Source organism: Bufo bufo, chromosome 4 (genome assembly GCF_905171765.1).
Source record: "Bufo bufo chromosome 4, aBufBuf1.1, whole genome shotgun sequence".
NCBI lineage: Eukaryota > Metazoa > Chordata > Amphibia > Anura > Bufonidae > Bufo > Bufo bufo.
Genome location: NC_053392.1, coordinates 221,771,857 through 221,795,362, shown reverse-complemented (window position 1 = coordinate 221,795,362; position 23,506 = coordinate 221,771,857). Strand labels below are relative to the sequence as shown.

Sequence of the window (23,506 nt, the reverse complement as noted above, 5' to 3'; positions counted from 1 at the left end):
GGTTGCCACTGTTCCCTTGCAGCACTGGGGGTCTTGGGTTCAAATCCAACCCAAGGGAGCAACTTCAAGTTGTATGTTCTCCATGTGTTCGCATGGGTTTTCTCCAGGCAATCCTGTTTCCTCCCATATCCCAAAGTCATAGGGTAGTTTGGAATTTAGATTGTGAGCCCCAATGACAGGGATTGGTGTCAATGCTGACAATCTCTGTACAGAGCTGCGGAAAGTATGTGCCATATAAATAAGTTCAATAAAACTGAGAAGCTTTTCTATAGCGGTAACCTTCTGGTAATTTGTGCTAAAAATGTCACTGCTTGACAACTTTTTGTTGGATAAAAGTTAAAATTAAAAAAACTTGTAATTTACAGTATGAGAGTTACCTGTAAGACATAGTCCAGTGCAATATGCCGGAAGCATTTCCGGGTTGCTGTCAGGATGTTTGTAGCTTCTTCAACTTCATGTTGCTTAGTTCTTGGCAACTGGGCATTTTTTGCAAGGGCATTTTCTTTCTCCTCGCTAACTTTATCAAACTGCTTTTTGGCATCTTTGAACTTTCTAAGATCTCTGTAAGAGAAAGCTCAGTTAGGTTATGTTGGGTATGGTAAATGCTATTTAAAACAAGCCACTTAGTAATTTTTTGTTATTATCCATATTACTTCCTATGCTGACTTTGATAAATTTTTCCATCACATTATACACTTCTCATTTCCATGGTTACGACCACCCTGCAATCCAGCAGCAGTGGCCATGCTGACACTCTATACAAAAAAAGCACCAGACTATGTGAGCTCTCACAGTCCTGGGCACCAAAGAGCCCGGCACTTGTGATGGAGTGCAGGGTGGTCATAACCATGGAAATGAGCAGTATATACCGTAACTAAATAGAAATATGAATCCAGCCAGCAAAGGAAGCAATATGGATAATAACAATACATTAGTAAGTGCCTTGTATTAAATTTATCTACATAATAAATACCCCTTGCTGAAGTGACACAACCCCTTTAAGCATGGGGAATGCCCCTTTACTATACTATGCCTGGCTACTATAACACTATAAGGTACATGGACATGACACCTTTCCATAAAACAGTACACGTTGCACTTCTGCTGTAACCAGAACAGAAAAAAGTATAAATCATAAACCATTACTAAAAGAGGTTCCATTAGAAAATGACAATAGATTTCACCCCCCCCCCCCCCCCCCCAATAACAGCTCAGTATAGATAGCTTTGCACTTCCTATCTGAAGTTTTTGTTTCCATAGAGTCTATATTTTTTTCACACATTTCAACAATGAACAAAATATGTGCAACCGACTTACTCTTTAACAAATGTCTGGAGTTGAGTCTTAATCGATCTTTGGGCTTGGTCAAAAAGGATCTAAAATTATGATAAGAAAAAACGTATAAAGTGATATGTATTTGCTTCTTTTGTTAGAGGCTTCTTTTATGGCACATTTGTTTCAATATAAGGGATTGTTAAATTACAACAAGGCAGAAGCTACATGGTGATCTGAACATCTTGATACATGATATCTAATGATTGTCAATGGGTTATGATGTAACACACGACATGCCATGACTGATGCGACACTCCCCAAAAAATCCAACAGACCACAATGCAAGTCTTATGTAACTGCGACTTCTCTGCGATTTTACAGCCAAATCACAGCTCTAAGGGTACTTTCACACTAGCGTTATTCTTTTCCGGCATTGAGTTCCGTCCTAGGGGCACAATATTGGAAAAGAACTGATCAGTTTTATCCTAATGCATTCTGAATGGAGAGCAATCTGTTCAGGATGTCTTCAGTTCAGTCTTTTTGACTTTTCAGGATGGAGATAATACCGCAGCATGCTGCAGTTTTATCTCCGTCTAAAATTCCGGAACACTTGCCGGAATGCCTTTCCCATTGAGATGCATTAATGCCGGATCCAGCCCTGAGTGTTCCGGCAAAACGAATCCGGCATTGCTGTCTGCGCATGCTCAGACCGCAAAAAATTTGAAAAACTAATGCCGGATCCGTTTTTCCGGGTGACACCAGAGAGACGGATCCGGCATTTCAATGCATTTGTCATACGGATCAGGATCCTGATCCGTCTGACAAATGTCATCAGTTTGCATACTTTTTGACGGATCCAGTAGGCAGTTTCGGCGACGGAGGCAAGTATGAAAGTACCCTGAAATAGTTTTATGTCAGAAAGTTGCAAAAATGTTTTTGGTTAAGTGACTGCTGCGTGGCACATGTTGCTGTATAGTTGCTGCCTTACTGTACACATCTTATTAGGGCATATAGACGTCATAGAGTGAGGGTCACCACTTATATGTGCCAACACCCTTTGCATTAGACCTGGCACATACATTAATGGTCATTTATCTGTAAGCCTAGACATCACTTCACCCAACTAGAACAGCTGACTGCTGTGAGTAAAGGCCCTTTTACACAGGAAGATTATTGGGCAGGTCACCAGTAACAAACAGGCATATGAAAGCTCATTCCTGGTAACTGCCCAGTGAGTGCCACCGATCCCCTGATTAATGAGCAAACACTCACTCATTGTACAACATGTTTCATGCAGCACATAAAATCATCATTTGCCAGCAGATCACCCTGTGCATAAAGCCCCATTCCTATAAATGTCCGTTTTGCAGACTGCAAAGTGCAGATCCACAAAACACGAACACCAGCCATGTGCAGCCCTGATTTCAAGGAATCCCTGTGGCCAAAGATAGGACATGTCCTATCTTTTGCGGCACAGCGACAACGGACCTTCAAGCACATGGAAGGGTCTGCACTGCAATGTGGGGTGGTCCATGTTTTGCAGATCCGTGGGTTGCGGTCCACAAAATGCACATCGTCATGTGAATGGGCCCTAAACCGAGATGTGCTGCGGCCAAACAATAAATCTGCACGGAAGAGAGCAAATGCAGTAGTGATGAGTCATTTCCATGTAAATAAAGAAGCCAGCTTCTTTCTAAAAAGGAATGTGCCTTCATGAGACAACCCCTAGCCCACAAAAGTGATTTATCACTTATCCTCAGGTAGCCTGTCACTCCTGACGTGTCTGTTTTAGCCAATACTTGTATTTCCTAATATCTTATAATTGTGCTATTCCTTGGTTATTCATCCTACAAATGTAATACCATTTCCCTTGTTAAAGGGGTGTGTCCGTACAGTCTGGTACTGTCGGCACTATTTAGACAGTGTGAGAGTTTGAAGAGACACACCCACAAACTGGTACCAGCCAGTTGTCAATGTATTCATACATTTCTAGTAGGAATAACAAAGGCATAAATTATGAGAAATGTGGACTGAGTGATGGTCCCGACCTTGCCATGTTCCCTTTTAGGAAAGTGGTGAGGGTGGCGTAGAGATGCCAACTGCAACTAAATTTAGTTACAATGGTGTTTAAAAAGTCGCAAACTCACACTTTGTAACATTTTAAAAGGGTAACGGTCATATTTTTTTTATTTGCTAGTTTATTAGAGATAGAGGCATGTATACCTGAGTTAGTCTGTCAATGATTGTACAAAGATCTGCTCTGTCTCTTTCCACTGCTCCCTTAAAAGACCATTATCTGTCTTCCTTTTAGTATAAACAGAAGACAGAGGGGCGGTCCTTCACACTGCATGCCTGCATTAGGCTTCAGAGTGAGGAGGCGTGTCTCTCAGTAATCCAATCTGATTGGCTGGCAGGGAGCTGCTGGCTACAGCAAGTGTGTATGGGAAGTGAGGGAAAGCAGTTTTGGCCTCAGAACTGGCAGAGGAGCCATCTTGAGAAGGTCCTCATATTTTAAATGTTTAAACAGCTGTAACTAAGAGAAACACTCAAGGAAAACAGTGGTATGTGAAGAAACTAAAGATTGCTTTATGCATAATGCTGCTGCAGCAGTAACATCAATGCTAAAATAGATTTTTTGATGAAAACATGACAGTTACCCTTAAAACTAAAAACCAGGTGTGGGGAAGAAAAATATCCCCTCATTACTTTGCACTTCCTAGACAAATGAACCATGGCTACTCAAAATTCCAAGGTATTGCCTTGTTCGGTCAATGGGCCATTATGATGGAAGACTTTCACTAGACAGAGGTTGAATAGTAGAATACTACTGTACATGAAGAACCCACACAAGTGGCAAATACTTACCAAAATGCTGCATGATATAACAAAGCTTGCACCTATGTACAAGATCCATCAACTAGCAGCACATAGATCAGCTTCCTTCTCTCTGCTTCCAAGGAGGATATCCTTTTCCTTATGCATTATCAAGTGAATTCAGGAATTAGCCCAGCAAACAATACTCTAATTAATCAATGCCATGTCTCTGGTAAACAGATCAGCACATATAATGGTAGAAAGTAAATGATGAGCTGTACTGCAGAAGCAGGCGTTCACAGTAACATCATAGCCTGCAATGTCTAGGGCTTTCTACTTACTAACCATCATCAGTACTTCCTAATAGTTTTTACTAAATAAGGAGGAGTTTTTAAATGTAAGCGAATTAAACATTGTGAACACTGATATTGGGCATGAAAGTGTGCAAGACTCTGGTCTTCAGAGGAACTGCATTTTTAGTAAACAGGAGGTTGGGAAAACAGCCAAAAGGGTTAAAAAGAGAGGGTACGGGGGCGGATGAGCTGCAAAATCCACCGGACCTCTGCCAGTTTCCATTGGCTATGGGCTATGGTAAGAGTCTCCATTGTGGACCCCTGGTTACCTGTACCATATTCAGCAGCATCCATACTGGGCTATGCTGTGATATCTGACCACATCCAGGGGGAATTGCGCTCATTTTAAAGCGTGTCTTTCTTTATCCCCTATTGTTTGGTCCCTGGTGAAGCCTTTTGGGGGAAACCAGCTAGGACAATGTGTGCATATGGAGTTTATATGATGTACCAGGGTGAGAAGTGGGTTTTGGGTTGCAGTTTGGGCACTCTGTCTCTCAAAGTGCCAACATGGCAATGTAACCTGAATACCAATACAGTATATCTTCCTTGTAGCTTATCATTTAGCTATAATAGCCTACCTACATTCAGTATGCTGCCTGTGCTGTTCATAGTGTGCCCTGCGCTGATGAATGGCAGGAAAAGTCTAAGTCATATTGGTGCATCATAGACTTTTTCCAGGGTGCGGGTGCCCACAGAGAGGGCTCCGAGTGCCGCCTCTAGCACCCATGCCATAGGTTCACCACCACTGTTATAGGGCATCTACAGGGTGGGCCATTTATATGGATACACCTTAATAAAATGGGAATGGTTGGTGATATTAACTTCCTGTTTGTGGCACATTAGTATATGTGAGGGGGGAAACTTTTCAAGATGGGTGGTGATCATGGCGGCCATTTTGAATCCAACTTTTGTTTTTTCAATAGGAAGAGGGTCATTTGACACATCAAACTTATTGGGAATTTCACAAGAAAAACAATGGTGTGCTTGGTTTTAACGTAACTTTATTCTTTCATGAGTTATTTACAAGTTTCTGACCACTTATAAAATGTGTTCAATGTGCTGCCCATTGTGTTGGATTGTCAATGCAACCCTCTTCTCCCACTCTTCACACACTGATAGCAACACCACAGGAGAAATGCTAGCACAGGCTTCCAGTATCCGTAGTTTCAGGTGCTGCACATCTCGTATCTTCACAGCAAAGACGATTGCCTTCAGATGATACGAGATGTGCAGCACCTGAAACTACGGATACTGGAAGCCTGTGCTAGCATTTCTCCTGTGGTGTTGCTATCAGTGTGTGAAGAGTGGGAGAAAAGGGTTGCATTGACAATCCAACACAATGGGCAGCACATTGAACACATTTTATAAGTGGTCAGAAACTTGTAAATAACTCATGAAAGAATAAAGTTACGTTAAAACCAAGCACACCATTGTTTTTCTTGTGAAATTCCCAATAAGTTTGATGTGTCAAATGACCCTCTTCCTATTGAAAAAACAAAAGTTGGATTCAAAATGGCCGACTTCAAAATGGCCACCATGGTCACCACCCATCTTGAAAAGTTCCCCCCCTCACATATACTAATGTGCCACAAACAGGAAGTTAATATCACCAACCATTCCCATTTTATTAAGGTGTATCCATATAAATGGCCCACCCTGTAGAGTGGGGTTCAAGGATAGTACCATTCATCCCGTTGCCCCTTCCAGACTGACCTATGATCGTCCCACCTTCCTCTCCCACATTTTATCTGTCATGGGGGAGGGACTTATTCCTCCCCTTAATTTATACAACTGGTCTTTCTTGGTATTTATTCATTTTTGGACATTCTTTTGGCTATATCTTTGTATGGGGACATTTTATTAGAAGTTACAAACATGATGATAAGCTTGGTAAAATTCCTGGAAACTGGAATTATCGAAGTGCAAATCATGGCCGCATTACGGCTCCTGCAGAACTCAATAATGTAAACTTTCCCACAAATTGGGCTTTAGGTTGTCAATAAAACAATCAAGCTACCTATGAAGGACCTTTTTTCAACCTTATCTGCAAGCATTTTTGGCCTATAGCGTGCGCTCAGTGTATTGTCTATGGGCCAATTCATCTGCTGGAAGGACTTCCTTCAATACACTTAATACAATATGACTGGATTTTCCACAATGTCTGAGGTTTCTGAAGCACAGATGCAGATTGGAGCTTAGCACTATAGCCCATTCTAGCTACAAATCCTCAACCTTTACTTGATTGTCAGATGAAGTAGTATTCTTATTAACTATTAAGAGACAATATTAAAAGTGGTTGTCCAAGGCTTAGAAAGAACGGCCAGGCAAGGTGTTTAATGGAGAAAAAAAAAAGACTTGCCTTATCAGAGCATTCTGGTTGCAGCGCCACAGCTCCCATCCCACCAAAAGTGTAGCATGTCCAATACATGCACATCACCTTCATCAGCCAATCAATGGCCTCAGTGGAGGCGTGTGCAGGAACAGCACGTTACTGTTGATGTATACGACATGTGGTCCTGCAGAGACCAGAAGCGGCAAGTACAGGATCGGTGGTGAAGGAACCGGGATTCTCTGACCAGGTAACGTTTTTAGCATTATTTGAAAATGTTAAGGCTTTCAACCTATTTATGAAATCTGTGCAACCATACAATTGGGCCCAATTGGATACAAAAACAGGGAAAGACTTTACCCCTTATAAATGTCCTTCATTTATGATCTGTTCCTGGATTTGGCTTCAAAAACAGCATAAAAAAACCCCTAAAGGCTCGTTCCCACTGAAGAGTTTGTGCATGGAACCCGCACAGCGTCCACCTCCCATTGTTGTCAAAAGAAGTTTGTTTGGCAGTAGCGGATTTTCATCTTGCTTTCCAGACCGTGTCAAGAATGGACATATGCCTTCTTGGTGAGAAAATGGTCATTAAGGGGAGCTGGTGTCCACACAAGGATCAGCCCCACCAAAAGCAAAACCAGAGGGTCAGCCTCGGTCTGAGGTGAATTTTTCCAGTTAAAAAATCTGTGTAAACAGACTCTAAAGGTGGATTTCGATGGGACAACTCTGCAGCCGATTGTTGGCTGCTCGTAAAGTGGAGGAGACCCCCGCATTTACATGCAGCGATCTCTTTCACTGTATGAGGACGAGGGATGGCTATTGCTATTGTGGTCCCTCGTCCTCATTCAGATTCATGGTGTCTGAGCAGCAGATTGCTGCCCAGAAACTATGATGAGTGGTGCCTACATAAACGACAGGTCATCAGATGATCGGTTGCACATTTACATGGGCAGATTGTCGGTCCCAATAATGTGGACGATTATTGGCTTGTATGAATGCAGCTTAAGAGCTACTATTTTCCCAGTCAGAGCCTACAAAAGGGAATTAAAGGAACACTCCAGGGAAAAAAAAAAAAAAAAAAAAAAAAAAAAAAAAGGTATATTAAAACTAAAAGCGTGACTTACATTATGATAATTGATCATCTCCTGCAGACTGTCAGAAAACTTTGTCAGGCTGCTCTGTGGGAGAAAACAGATGTAATAAAACATTAAATATGTAATAAAATATGAAAATATATACATATAAAAGTAAACTCACCCTGACACTGATAACCAAATGAAAGCCATCTCCTCTTTAAGGGCTCTTTCACACCTGCGTTCTTGTCTTCCGGCATAGAGTTCCGTCGTCGGGGCTCTATGCCGGAAGAATCCTGATCAGGATTATCCTAATGCATTCTGAATGGAGAGAAATCCGTTCAGGATGCATCAGGATGTCTTCAGTTCCGGAACGGAACGTTTTTTGGCCGGAGAAAATACCGCAGCATGCTGCGCTTTTTGCTCCGGCCAAAAATCCGGAACACTTGCCGCAAGGCCGGATCCGGAATTAATGCCCATTGAAAGGCATTGATCCGGATCCGGCCTTAAGCTAAACGTCGTTTCGGCGCATTGCCGGAGCCGACATTTAGCTTTTTCTGAATGGTTACCATGGCTGCCGGGACGCTAAAGTCCTGGCAGCCATGGTAAAGTGTAGTGGGGAGCGGGGAGCAGCATACTTACCATCCGTGCGGCTCCCGGGGCGCTCCAGAGTGACGTCAGGGCGCCCCAAGCGCATGGATCATGTGATCGCATTGGACACGTCATCCATGCGCATGGGGCGCTCTGACGTCACTCTGGACGTAAGTATACCGTCACACGGACTCTGACGTCACACGGACTGTAAGTATACCGCTCCCCGCTCCTACTATGGCAACCAGGACTTTAATAGCGTCCTGGGTGCCATAGTAACACTGAACGCATTTGGAAGACGGTTCCGTCTTCAAATGCTTTCAGTACACTTGCGTTTTTCCGGATCCGGCGTGTAATTCCGGCAAGTGGAGTACACGCCGGATCCGGACAACGCAAGTGTGAAAGAGGCCTAAGTGAAGGCATTAATTAACTGAACACTAAGCTCAATATTCTACCTGAGCCAGAACGCACAATTTAAAAAAAGTGACCTCTTTCATAACTTGAAAAAAATGTAATCTGTAATTGTATTCACAAAAAAGCAGGATAAAGTAAAGTTTGACTTCAAAGGAATGGGTCATCAGTAATGACCTATTGTTTAAAAGCTATTATGTTAAGTATGCCTCAATGACCTCTGCACCGGTCACACAGCATGCAGAGGACACTCTCCCATAGACCTCAATGAACATCTGTTGTCCGTAGTGGCCTACGGTTCATGCAGCTGCTGTAGAGCATCTCTCTAAAATGAGAGCTGACGCTGCCACTCAATCATGTATAGAAAATAAAATCTAAATATTGGCAATCAGAAAATAAAAACTGATTAGAAAAAAGGAATATTCCTCACCATCTGGTTTTAAAGGCCCCTACCTATGTCTGTCAGCAGTTCGCATAAACAAAACTGCTGGCAGACTCCCTTTAATTGGTAAAAAAAAAGAAAAAACTATTTCGATGATTTATTCCCTTGATAGGGTTGTCAAGGATTAAAAAAAACCTGTCTACATGCTGTTTGCAGCATTTCATCTCAGCCTCATTCATTTTAATAGAGATGAGATGCACATCAGACACCATCAGGTGCGGTACTGGTCATTTCTTTCAGAACATTCAATATATCTGTATATAAGACCATGTAGCAACCAATGAATAGATTGCATAATAAAGAGAAGTCTGCGCTCCAGTTGAATTCCATGGGCCATCCAAATGATATGTGACGTTTCAGTTCAACCATCTGTGACCTTTGTGAAAAGCGAAGACAGGTAAGTAGCTCTATAGAAACACAACAGGGACGCTTTTTGCCGTGTTTCTATAGTGCCATTTATCTTTCTTCAATATGTCTTCCTGATATGTGTGGAAATTATGTTTAAGAGGTCCCAGATGTTTAAACTGAAGAGCCACATATCGTTTGGATCATTTATTTAAAAAAAAAAACTAACATGGAACTCAACTGGAGTGCAGACTTCTCTTTAATATAGGTTCCTACTCTTGCACCCAATTCAGACAGAGTGCCACTGTTTTTTCTTATGTTGTGAACAATACCAATAATTTCACCATTTAATTTTTTTTGTGTAATGGAAGGAAATATCACTTTTAGGTATACATCCCAACCATTCTGGGATTTGAAGAGATATGTCAGATCTGGATCAAAAATGAGAAATCATTTTTCCTAAATGTCTGACCAGTAGGATTTATACATTACTGGATTAAAGGGAGTTTTAAAGGGCATCTGTCAGCAGATTTGTACCTATGAAACTGGCTGACCTGTATTATGTGCGCTTGCCAGCTGAAGGCCTCTATGTTGATCCCATGTTCGTATCTGCCGCATGATGTTTTAATATACGCAAATGAGCCTTTAGGAGCAACGGGGGCATTGCCATTGCACCTAAAGGCTCTGCTCTTTCTGCAACTGCTGCACCTTCTGCACTTTGATTGACAGGGTCAGGCGTGATGACGTTTACACTGCCAGGCCCAGTCAATAAATAGAGATAGCAGAGCCTCATTTGCATACATTAAAACATCATTATTCTCAGCAATGCGGGGCACATATGAACATGGGACCAACACAGATGCCTTCAGCTGCCAAGCGCACATGCAACAGGTCAGCCAGTTTCATAATTACAAATCTGCTGACAGATGGGCTTTAACGTAAAAGAACAGTAACACTTGGTCCTCAATATCACATACGGTGAACAGAGCGCCTCCTGTATGAGGGGGTCTATTATCTATGTGCACAGTGAACGAAGGACAGATCTGTGTAGCTTCTCTCTCTTTTGAGCAGATGCTGCTTACTTCAACCACTTCATCCTTGCTAGAATACTGGGCCAGGTCCCGGACTCCATTCATAAACTGTTTGTTGGCAGCACAGAAAGCCTTTCCCGCATCGATCATTCCAATGCAGAGTTTCACCAGCTGGGAGGAAGAGAGTACAATGTTCATCAGCTCAGATAACACTCCGCCTGTGCTCAGTCATCACTTTCATTCTACGCATTCACCAGCTGAACTGGAAAAGTCATTTCCAGCAGTAAATGGGACTGCGTGCAGCGTCTAAGATTCATAGAGATTAGGCTTTTCCAGTAATTTTATTCAGTGCTGGAATTTCAGTATTGAGCAATACTTGACGTATAATAAATGATACCATACTTGGCATACAAAAGTCACTGATGACCTTCCATCGCCACTCAGAAGAAGCAGCACATAGTCATTGAGGGCTCATGCTGCAGACCAGTATCATGGGTACCAGCCGCGTGCCCCCCGTTTGCGGAGACAGACCCGATCAAGTGGGTCTGCCATCTGCAAGATTCAGTCCGCACTGCAAAAAAAATAAAAATATAGAACAAGTTCTATTTTTTTTTTAGGTGCGGAGGCAGGGACGGAAATCCCACGAAAGCATTCTGTAGTGCTTCCGTGGGCTTTCGCTCTGTGACACGGCTCCGCACCGTATCTTGAGGATTGCAAACCTATTCAAGTGAATGGGTCCACATCCGTGAAATGGAGCACACACAGCCAGTGCCCATATATTGCGGACTCACTGACTGAGGGCCACAATACTGGCAGGGGCTGCACATGTTCGTGTGCATGAGCCCCAACACTGTGATCCTTCCTATATAAAATGCTTATGGTGGATTTACACCCCACAATCGTCGGGTCCATTATCAGGAAAGAACGCTACAACAAACGCTTGTTCCCGATAATCTGCTGATGTAAACGTGTTGCCAATCACTCAATCAACGAGCAAAACGCTCGTTCACCGAGTGAAATGATCTTTCATGCAGCACATTAAATCATAGTTTCTGGGCAGCAGGACTAGGCAGCGCAAACAGCGATCTGCTGCCCACAAACAATAAATCTGTATGGGGATGAGTAATTGTAGTAGCAATACAGTGAAGGTGATCGCTGCATGTAAACGCAGCTCCTTACCTCCACTGACGAGCACACAGTCATCGGGAAGGAACGACCCCTTCCTGATAATTGCCTGTTCGGTAGGCGCATCTAAATGGGCCTTTACCGTTCACAAAGGAAAAATATTCACGCACATTGTTAATATACACAGATAGAGCAGGAACAGTTAAAGATAATGTTCTTGAGTCCAAAGTTGAAGAGTTGCAAGTTCAGCTCGACTATCTTACTTTCTGCCTCCTTGTTTCTGTTATGTTAGTCATATTAGCTCTCAGGAGGTTTACTGCTCTTTCAATCAGGGGGTCCACCCCTCCCCTCAAACCCAGCCATACACAATAAACTTCAGCTGAACCGACTATTTAACGTGTATGTGTAGAATGTGTGTGTTCTTGACTCTTTACAATTAGCATACATTGCAAAAGAGAAGGACCAGGCAAGTTGGATTTCAACATGCCCAATACTTTTGTTCTCATGTTAAAGGGGTCATCCAACTGTTTGTAATTGATGACCTATCCTCTGGGTATGTCATCAGCATCTGATTGTGTGACCCCCGAAACGTCACGCAGCATGGGGTAGCAATCAGTTCAGCACTCAGGATTGCTATGCATTATAACAAATTTATTTATATGAAAAATAAAAAGGACTGAAAAATACAAGCAAAGCTTCAAAAGAGTGAGTATTATCTATACCTCATGAATAACCTTTTAAATAAGACTAATACAAGCGAGTGGATTATGTGGCGCCTGAGTGAGGTTCTGAATCAGGTCGTGGTATACTACAGGTGGAGCAACAGTTGATGATTGAAGGGGGTCCGACACCGCCAGTCACTTGAGTGAATGGGCTGAACTGCGACTAGGACATGTGACCCATGGTCTTGACATCATAGGCCAGGGCGCTCGCTGTGAGCACCGCTGCCTTCTCAAACAGCTGATCGACTGGGGTCCCGGGTGTCGGACCACCATCGATCAGATACTGACAATCTATTCAGAGGATGGGTCATCAGTTACAAACAGTTGGATAAAACCTTTAAAGGCGAGAACACCAAGGTGGTTAGTACTCAAGAGATGCTGGGAAGCATACTTCAATGGTGACAACAGTAATGGAGTAAGTAACTGGCTTCTCCTTCAACTTGGATTTTAAGAAAAATTAGAATAATTGGAACCCTGGGATATAACAGTATAACACGAAACAGATTTGGGATCCGAGCAGTAGATGGTGGATTGCACATCTTGAGGCATGTAACTTGAACAGTTCTCCATCAAATGTTCCAGTGATATAAAAAGACACTTTACCTTGTCGAGCTTCTGCTCAAGTTCGGCTACATCCCCTTCTACGTCTTCTATGGCTGCTCTGTAGGAATGAAATCAGATGTGGTTAAAATAAGAATAAAGGACAACCTGTAAGGCATAGGAACAATAAGTTAGATAACAGGACACGCATTCTTCAAGACAGGTTACCAATGGAAGAAGCTTTTTTGCCTTGTTTTAACCCATTAAAATATCTGTTATAGATGTAGGTTGCATCATCACGAACATATACTCAACCTATCACTGTAGTCATGACATGCATCAGCTTCTCAAACAGCTAAAAAGCAGGTCTGAGATGCGCGCACGCCAAGCAGGAGAAACTCTGCCTTAAGGCTGGGTTCACACCTGGTGGGCACTCCGGAGCCAGGGTGCACGTGTGATGCAGCTGAACCACTTACAAGTAGAATGGGTTCTCAAGCTGACTGCAGCTAAACGCAGTTTAATTATTAATGGCCGTGGGGTAAACCGTGCAGCCATTAACAACGAAACTGCATTTAGCTTCAGTCAGTTTAAAAGCCATTCTGATTTACAGGTTGGCCAGATGGAGGGCCATCTTCATCCGTGCACCTTGTCTGGTTCTGCAGTTCAGACCTATTGACTTGATGGTGGTGCTACATCTGGTAGATGAGGAAGGAAGCAAAGGAGAAACATTATTACTGGTGGACCACCATTCCTTTCTACCCAACACTCTTCTAGATAGCTACACTCTGAAGCCCTGCCTGACTTTTCCAACGCTTTTTCATGTGACAGAAAAAGTAACGAATAAGCTTATAAAGACTGCGTTCAGCTTGTATGCCATTCTTAAAGGGGTTCTCCAAGACAAGTAACTCATGAACAGGTGGTTGGGCGGAGTGCAAAAAAGTGAAAAAATATATTTTTCCACAAGGGCTCTGGGTCCAGTGCCAAGCTCCCGTCTCCGCTGCTTCTGATCCCTGCAGGACTGGAAGGGCGACATACTGTCCATATGCATGTTAACACTGCAAGCCAATATATGGCCTCAGCAGTGACCTGGGCCGGAAGCAGTGAGGAAGGGAACTTGGTATTGGACCCAAAGAGCTTGTGACAGGCGAGTCTTTTTTTTTTTTTACCTTTGCACTCTGCCTGGCCTTGTTCTCGGTCTCAAAGAACCTCTTTAATGTATTCTTTGAAGAAAACTGCTGTGAATACAATAATAGAACACCAATAGAAGTATATGTGGTTCAATAATAAAGAACAAGCTAATCACACATCCATCAGGATTATAGTATCAACATATATTGCAGACATGATTGGCATACACATAACACAAATATTTTAAAAATGGTTAAAAACACCAACACAGTGGTAGTGACCGAACAGCAGGATAAATGCAATAAAGTGCAAATGTAGAAAGTATTTTTTAGGGAGGTACTATAAAGTGCAGATTCAAGAGTACATAAATAAGTATTAACAAACACCAATTTGAGAGCACACATATTTAAAATATCTAATTTTATTATATACCATGATTACACTATAGACTATACAGGGGACAGATTATGCAGGAGACAATATGGAAACAATGTGTGTGTCCCAATTACACTGAACCTGTAAGGACACAAAGGCAATAACAACAAATTATAACCATCATGGTTAAGTAACAAACACTGCCCGAATCCTACACCCACCCAGCATCCATCAATAACACTCCATCTCAGAGGGCACAATGCCCAACTGTGTAGTATAGACAAGTGCCTGCACCCCCGACTGGGAATGCTAACAAGTCCCCAACACAATATTACTCTTGAGCAGCCTAATAACATACACATACATGGACACAACTGTGGGGATACCAACCAGCAATCAGGAGACAGACCACCCCGACGTACGATTCGCCGTCGCTTCCTCTTGGGGGGCGTGAAATAAGTATTATACACACAGCCTAATGGTATGGCTATAAATAGTACAGATCAAATAACATGTGAAAAATAAGCAATGCAGTATAATACAAAGTATATAGGCAGATACCTATATAGTACCAACCAAATAATTGTGTCCGGCCTCAGGTCAGACCACCACCACGCCCCGGCGCGAGTTTCGCCGTCAGCTTTCTCAAGAGGTAAATACAATTATATCTCTCCCAATACGCTGGCCACAATTCTCTTCTGTCTCAATACTTTCTGATCAAAATCTAACCGTCACAAAAAGACTCTGAAGCAGAAGGTTGGAGAATGATAGTAAGTTACCTCTTGGTAAGATCATCATTCAGGTTAGTAGGGGACACTGTGTGGCCATATAGTGCACTGCAAAGAAAGCCTAGATAGAATCAGTTTGGCTTATGACGGGTTTTACACTGCACAATTTTTTGGGCTGATGATCAGGAATGATAATTGTGTTATTACGAATCTTGTTCCAGATACTCGGCCCATATAAAGGTGCCGCAGATCATCCGATGAACGATGGTTTTGCTAAATGATCTTTGGTGCAGACACCTCAATCATCTCAAGGCTTCCTTCCCGATAATTGTCTGTTCATCGGCACAGTTTAAATGCACCTTTAGGGTGGCGAATGTTTTACCGGATATGGATCATAAAGATGTATCTCAAGGAGACATGGATAAAATTATGAAGACATTGAGTCGCTCAGACCACTCCAAGAGCAAACATGATTAGTGGCCAGGGAACAAGAAGTGTAATAGCAAACTACTCAAAAAGTAGTTAAACTAGTTGTTCAGTATCCAGTTAGCCAACACCCCTGGCACATAAGTTTTATTTATTTTTTGTTAAAAGGGGTTGTCCTGCCATATATATATTGATGACCTATCGTCAGGATATGTCATCAATATCTGATCAGCAGGGGTCCGACAGCTGGCCCCCCACGCCAATCAGTCCTGCTTCCTGATAATTACACTACACATCACATCCTGTGGAGCAGCGGCGTAATTATTACAAGTACTTGTTCCATTCAAGTGAACGGAGCGAGTACTTGTTATTACAATACACTTCCGAGAAGACGGGCAGTGGAATGAAGAGGAAACGGCACTTGCATGAAGCACCGCCTCCTCTTCTAAAAGCTGATTGGCGGGGGGCCCAGTGTCAGACCAGATCAGATATTGAGACCTATCCTGAAGATAGATCATCAATATATATGGCCCGACAACCTCTTTAATTGCTTGCTTTTAATTATGGTATTTTCTTGTGCAGCATTTTACTATAGTAAAAAAACTTTTTGAGTAAGGCAATGCACATTAGCAACCATAATGGAGAAAACATTTTTGACATTTAAAGGGAACCTGTCACCGAGATTTTGGGTATAGAGCTGAGGACATGGGTTGCTAGATGGCCGCTAGCACATCCGCAATACCCAGTCCCCATAGCTCTCTGTGCTTTTATTGTGTAGAAAAAAACAATTTGATACATATGCAAATTAACATAAGAGCCATATCTTACTTGTGTGACCGGAGAAGAGTCATATTTTCAAGCTCGGACTCATCTCAGGGTAATTTGCATATGTATCAAATCAGTTTTTTTACACAATAAAAGCACACAGAGCTATGGGGACTGGGTATTGCGGATGTGCTAGCGGCCATCTAGCAACCCATGTCCTCAGCTCTATACCCAAAATCCCGGTGACAGGTTCCCTTTAACATGTGTGCATCTAGGGCCCGCCTCACATACGACCAGGCACATAATGGCAGTTGGCTGCTCACCATCCTAACGTCTGCTTTTTGATTCTCGCGAGCCTTTCTTGCTATAGTCAGTTGAGCTATTTTGGTTCTCTTTAGCTAAGCCTGTAATTAGACAATTCAATGCTTCAGAGCACATGAACAGGCTAGATCCAGCCCCACGCTGTAAAACGGAGGCATTTTCCACACTAGCATATGGATGATAGAGATTTAACAGGAAACGGCCCACATGACTAAACAAGGCAGACACTACTATCTGGAGGAGTACTACACAAACCCCAATCTCTTGTGAGCCTCACAACAGAATTCGTGTTGCCGTTTAAAGGGGTTGTCTCAAAGACAACCCCTACCCATATGCCCTCTGGAGAGTCCCTTGCTCTACAAGAGTGACCCCTATTCGAGTCATCCTCGTATTACATGTCGGCTATTCATGTAAAATACCTGTCTGGCAGCAGCTTCCGCAAGCAAAATCTGTTCTGTAAGTAGTTTCTGACAAGACAGCCCCTTTAAAGAGGTTCTAGACTTACATCTTGCGATGTTCAGGCGGTTCCAACGAACACTGCCTGTATAAAAGTGGTGCAGATCCCCCGATGAACAGGCGGTCTAAACAGCACTCTGCTGCCCAGGAACAATGATTTTGTATGGGCATGAGTGATAGCAGCGGCCATCACTTGTTCTCATACTGTGGAGGGGATTGTTGGGATAGTTCATCAATATCAGATCAGCAGGGGTTTGTCTCGTGGTCATATGCTCCACTGAAGCCAGTGGAGTGTTGCCACAAGCAGAGAGTCACCACTGAAGCCAGTCATTGGCTGCAGTGGAACATGTGACCATGTAGACACCGGACACAGCGTGGAGCAGTAAGTATGAATCTTGTGTTTAGAGAGGCAGGCTGCAGGCACTTATTATTCCTGTAATGTAACTGCTGCAGAAAGTTCTGAGACTGCTCCATCCATTCATCTGATTGGGGCCTGCAGAAACGTACACACTCCCTCCAGAATCAAAGTCATTTCTCAGGGGCAGAAATGTATGCAATTAATTTGCCGCATGTAATAATAATCTTTATTTCTATAGCGCCACCATATACCGCAGAGCTTTACAATTCATAGGGTTCATGTACAAAAGACACCACAACAACACTAGGAGTGAGGGCCCCGATCGCAAGAGCTTACAATCTATAAGGAAATGGGGGTGACACAAAAGGCAGTTGATTGCCATATTTAGTGGTCAAGTCATCAGTGTACTGAAAGCAGTGGTGTAGGCCGATCTGCTTCCGGTGTGGGAGCATATTCTAAGTGGACCCTTTCCCTAGAAGATGCTAAAGTAATAAAATGTATGTTCTATTCCCATATGCCGCTGTAAAAAAGCTGTGCTAAGTAATAAACTGTTCCTCCACATTAGGCTACTTTCACACTGGCGTTTTGGTTTTCCTTTTGCGAGATCCGTTCAGGGCTCTCACAAGTGGTCCAAAACGGATCAGTTTGCATTCTGAATGGATAAGGATCCGCTCAGAATGCATCAGTTTGCCTCCGTTCCGTCTCCATTCCGCTTTGGAAGCGGACACCAAAACGCTGCTTGCAGCGTCCGTCTGACGAAACTGAGCCAAACGGATCCGTCCTGGCACACAATGTAAGTCAATGGGGACGGATCCGTTTTCAATGACACAATCTGGCACAATAGAAAACTGATCCGTCCTCCATTGACTTTCAATGGTGTTTAAGACGGATCCATCTTGGCTATGTTACAGATATTACAAACGGATCCGTTCTGAACGGATGCATGCGGTTGTATTATCTGAACGGAGCCGCACCAAACGCGAGTGTGAAAGTAGCCTTAGATAGAAGGACAATGTATAGACGACGGCATACATCAGATTATAAACAGTGAGCCTATAATTAACTATTAATTGTCTACAAATACACATCACATACAAAGACAACCGTCAATTGAATCAACATCAAGTTGGTAAAGAGCTTATACAATGTTAACAACGTCTACATAATCAGGAGGCGAAAGAAGATTGGGGGCCATTGTTCTAATCATGCAGAAACTCTGAATATAAGGACAGGAAATCTACCAGATACTGAATCCGCACACTCAGCGGGTGTGGAAATAGCAAAACCCCATCCTGCTTTCTCTGTTGGCCACAGCTTGTGTCTAGATTAGGTTACACATTCTCATGCATCATGGCGATCGCTCAGTTTAACCATATGGATCCCACAAACCTATACGAACCTTCTATTGATTGAACAAGAATAGCAGTTCATCACCAACTTCACACATGAAAAATGGCCAAAAGAACAAAACCAAAAAATGGCAATATCTTTGTATGGGCTCTTGCATCAATGCACGGTGCGGCCAGCGCTGATCAACTTGAACGGGTCCGCGATCTGTCCGCACCATTAAAAAAATTTTTTTGCGGTGCGGAGGGATACGGAAGTGCTCCATAGTGGTTACTTTCATCCATAGGGTTTTTGTGCTGTTTTTTCTGCACTTTTGCATTTTTAGTGGCATTTCTAGCACCTGCTCCAGATTTTAGCTGAAGGTCTATGGAAATCTGAAACGCAGGCCACTCAAGTGTTTTTGTTTGGCAATTGCATCTCACACAGCCTTTTAGAGAGAAAAAAAAAAAAAAATTCCCACAAAAAAAAAGCAGCTTAAAAAAAAATTCATTAGCATTTTCTGGCTTTTTTTTTTATGGTAAAAAAATAAATAAAAAAATAAAAAACAACACCAGAGGAAGATTCATGTGTGTAAGGAATATTAAAGGCTAATTTCTAATTTACTAATGTAGGGTGGTGTCACACACAGCTCATTGTGGGAATTTTTTGAACCATAGCCAGAAGTGGATCCAGCAGGAAGAAGACGTAGAAGTCCTTCCTTTATATTTCTAATTCTGTCCCAACTCACTTCTTGCTTTGGCTACAAAAAACGGTCACAAAAAAAAGCTGCGTGTGACACCACCCTATTTAAAATATTGGGAGAAAACCTTCTTTAAGGCCTTTCACACAAGCCGTACGGACTGGGTCAGGATCTGTTCAGAAAAAACTGATGGTTTTACACGCACGTTCAACCAGTTTTTTAAGCAATTTTCCCGAACATGAAGAAAAAACGAAAAACAACATCTCTACATCTCCTATCAACCATCAGTGAAAACGCATTGCATCCGGATGCCTTCCGTTTTTCATGCAAGATCCATTCACTTCTATGGATCAAGAGCTGTGAGAAAAAACAATATAGAACATGCTGTGATTTTTCCTGAACACAGAGATAGGGCTCATGCACACAAACGTATTTTCTTTCTGTGACCGTACCATTTTTTTGCGGACCGTATGCGAAATCATTCACTTCAATGGGTCCGCAAAAAAATAAATAAAGAAGTTACTCCGTGTGCATTCTATTTCCGTATGTCCGTATTTCCGCAAAAAAATATATAGAACATGTCCTATTGTCCGCATTTGGGATTTCCAATTAAAATGGCACCTGTCACCATGAAAATGCTGTGCAATCTGCATTGTGCCATAGAGCAGGAGGAGCTGAGCAGACTGATGTACAGTTTTACTGGAAACGATTCAGTATAACTGGTTATTTCTTCATTTAAATCAGGCATGCTCAACCTGTGGCCCTCCAGGGGTTGCAAAACTACAACTCCCAGCATGCCCTAATAGTTGTAGGATGTCCAGGCATGCTGGGAATTGTAGTTTTGCCACAGCTGAATGGCCGCAGGTTGGGCATCTCTGATTTAAAGGGCTTCTGTCACCCCACTAAACTGTTTTTTTTTTTTTTGTGTACTTATAATCCCTATACTTCGATTTATCCATACATAATGTGATTAATCATTTTGGTTCAGTAGATTCTGCTAAAAACGTACTTTTATAATAAGTAAATTACCTGTCTACCAGCAAGTAGAGCGGCTACTTGCTGGTAGCAGCCGCATCCTCAGTGCGCCTGCGCCGATTGAATACCGTTACGGCGCAGGCGCCAGATTTTAAATGCAAACAGGGCCAGCAGAGAAAGATCCCGTTCGCTGGCCCTGTCAATCAACATGCGGAGGGGGGCATCATTATGATAGGAGGATGCGGCTGCTACCAGCAAGTAGCCGCCCTACTTGCTGGTAGGACAGGTAACTTACATATTATAAAAGTACGTTTTTAGCAGAATCTACTGAACCAAAATGATTAATCACATTATGTATGGATAAATCGCAGTATAGGGATTATACGGTAAGTACACAAAAAAAAAAAAAAAAAAAAAAAAAAACTGTTTAGTGGGGTGACAGAAGCCCTTTAAATCTCTTTTTTTCTATGCTTAGGAGTCCAGTGGGCGGCCCTATTCTGTCCGGTGGGTGTCCTACTCAGTGACTGACAGCCTTCTCTGTATATGTATACTGCTATAGCCGACAGTAAATTATGAGACTACTTGAAGGGGTTATCCGAGTTATGGGGAAAAAAAAACAACAACTTATAAAACTCATCAGGACATACATACAGTTACAAGAAAAAGTATGTGAACCCTTTGGAATAATATGGATTTCTGCACAAATTGGTCATAAAATGTGATCTGATCTTCATCTAAGTCACAACAATAGACAATCACAGTCTGCTTAACCACTTAAGGACCACAGGTTTATACCCCCCTAAAGACCAGGCCCTTTTTTACAAATCGGCACTACACTACTTTCACCGTTTATTGCTCGGTCATGCAACTTACCACCCAAATGAATTTTACCTCCTTTTCTTCTCACTAATAGAGCTTTCATTTGGTGGTATTTCATTGCTGCTGACATTTTTACTCTTTTTGTTATTAATCGAAATTTAACGATTTTTTTGCAAAAAAATGACATTTTTCACTTTCAGTTGTAAAATTTTGCAAAAAAAACGAGATCCATATAGAAATTTTGCTCTAAATTTATAGTTCTACATGTCTTTGATAAAAAAAAAATGTTTGGGTAAAAAAAAAATGGTTTGGGTAAAAGTTATAGCGTTTACAAACTATGGTACAAAAATGTGAATTTCCGCTTTTTGAAGCAGCTCTGACTTTCTGAGCACCTGTCATGTTTCCTGAGGTTCTACAATGGCCAGACAGTACAAACACCCCACAAATGACCCCATTTCGGAAAGTACACACCCTAAGGTATTCGCTGATGGGCATAGTGAGTTCATAGAACTTTTTTTTTTTTGTCACAAGTTAGCGGAAAATGATGATTTTTTTTTTTTTTTTTTTTTTTTTTCTTACAAAGAGCACCTTTCGGATTTCACAGGTCATTTGTTACAGAATTTGATTTCAAACTCCTTACCACACATTCGGGCCCCTAGAATGCCAGGGCAGTATAACTACCCCACAAGTGACCCCATTTTGGAAAGAAGACACACCAAGGTATTCCGTGAGGGGCATGGCAAGTTCCTAGAATTTTTTATTTTTTGTCACAAGTTAGTGGAAAATGATGATTTTTTTTTTTTTTCATACAAAGTCTCATATTCCACTAACTTGTGACAAAAAATAAAAACTTCTATGAACTCACTATGCCCATCACGAAATACCTTGGGGTCTCTTCTTTCCAAAATGGGGTCACTTGTGGGGTAGTTATACTGCCCTGGCATTCTAGGGGCCCAAATGTGTGGTAAGGAGTTTGAAATCAAATTCTGTAAAAAATGACCTGTGAAATCCGAAAGGTGCTCTTTGGAATATGGGCCCCTTTGCCCACCTAGGCTGCAAAAAAGTGTCACACATCTGGTATCTCTGTATTCAAGAGAAGTTGAGGAATGTGTTTTGGGGTGTCTTTTTACATATACACATGCTGGGTGGGATAAATATCTTGGTCAAATGCCAACTTTGTATAAAAAAATGGGAAAAGTTGTCTTTTGCCAAGATATTTCTCTCACCCAGCATGGGTATATGTAAAATGACACCCCAAAACACATTCCCCACCTTCTCCTGAGTACGGCAATACCAGATGTGTGACACTTTTTTGCAGCCTAGGTGGGCAAAGGGGCCCATATTCCAAAGAGCACCTTTCGGATTTCACAGGTCATTTGTTACAGAATTTGATTTCAAACTCCTTACCACACATTCGGGCCCCTAGAATGCCAGGGCAGTATAACTACCCCACAAGTGACCCCATTTTGGAAAGAAGACACACCAAGGTATTCCGTGAGGGGCATGGCAAGTTCCTAGAATTTTTTATTTTTTGTCACAAGTTAGTGGAAAATGATGATTTTTTTTTTTTTTCATAAATTTCTTGGTCAAATGCCAACTTTGTATAAAAAAAATGGGAAAAGTTGTCTTTTGCCAAGATATTTCTCTCACCCAGCATGGGTATATGTAAAATGACACCCCAAAACACATTCCCCAACTTCTCCTGAGTACGGGGATACCAGATGTGTGACACGTTTTTGCAGCCTAGGTGGGCAAAGGGGCCCATATTCCAAAGAGCACCTTTCGGATTTCACAGGTCATTTTTTACAGAATTTGATTTCAAACTCCTTACCACACATTTGGGCCCCTAGAATGCCAGGGCAGTATAACTACCCCACAAGTGACCCCATTTTGGAAAGAAGAGACCCCAAGGTATTCGCTGATTGGCATAGTGAGTTCATGGAAGTTTTTATTTTTTGTCACAAGTTAGTGGAATATGAGACTTTGTATGAAAAAAAAAAAAAAAAAAAAAAAATTTCCACTAACTTGTGACAAAAAATAAAAAATTCTAGGAACTCGCCATGCCCCTCACGGAATAC

The 23,506-nt window shown here is 42.2% G+C and overlaps 1 protein-coding gene across 1 annotated transcript in view; it reads right to left on the bottom strand.

Annotated features, from left to right (window-relative positions):
* Nucleotides 1–23,506, bottom strand: part of ACAP2 (ArfGAP with coiled-coil, ankyrin repeat and PH domains 2) — a 121,157-nt gene that overhangs the window by 82,853 nt on the left and 14,798 nt on the right. Inside the window, exons 2-6 of the mRNA XM_040428326.1 lie at nt 13,115–13,172; nt 10,716–10,835; nt 7,896–7,949; nt 1,318–1,376; nt 378–561 (exon numbers count right to left, since the gene is read on the bottom strand). Of these exons, the coding sequence (XP_040284260.1) occupies nt 378–561; nt 1,318–1,376; nt 7,896–7,949; nt 10,716–10,835; nt 13,115–13,172 (475 nt within the window). The remainder of the gene's footprint in view (nt 1–377; nt 562–1,317; nt 1,377–7,895; nt 7,950–10,715; nt 10,836–13,114; nt 13,173–23,506) is intronic.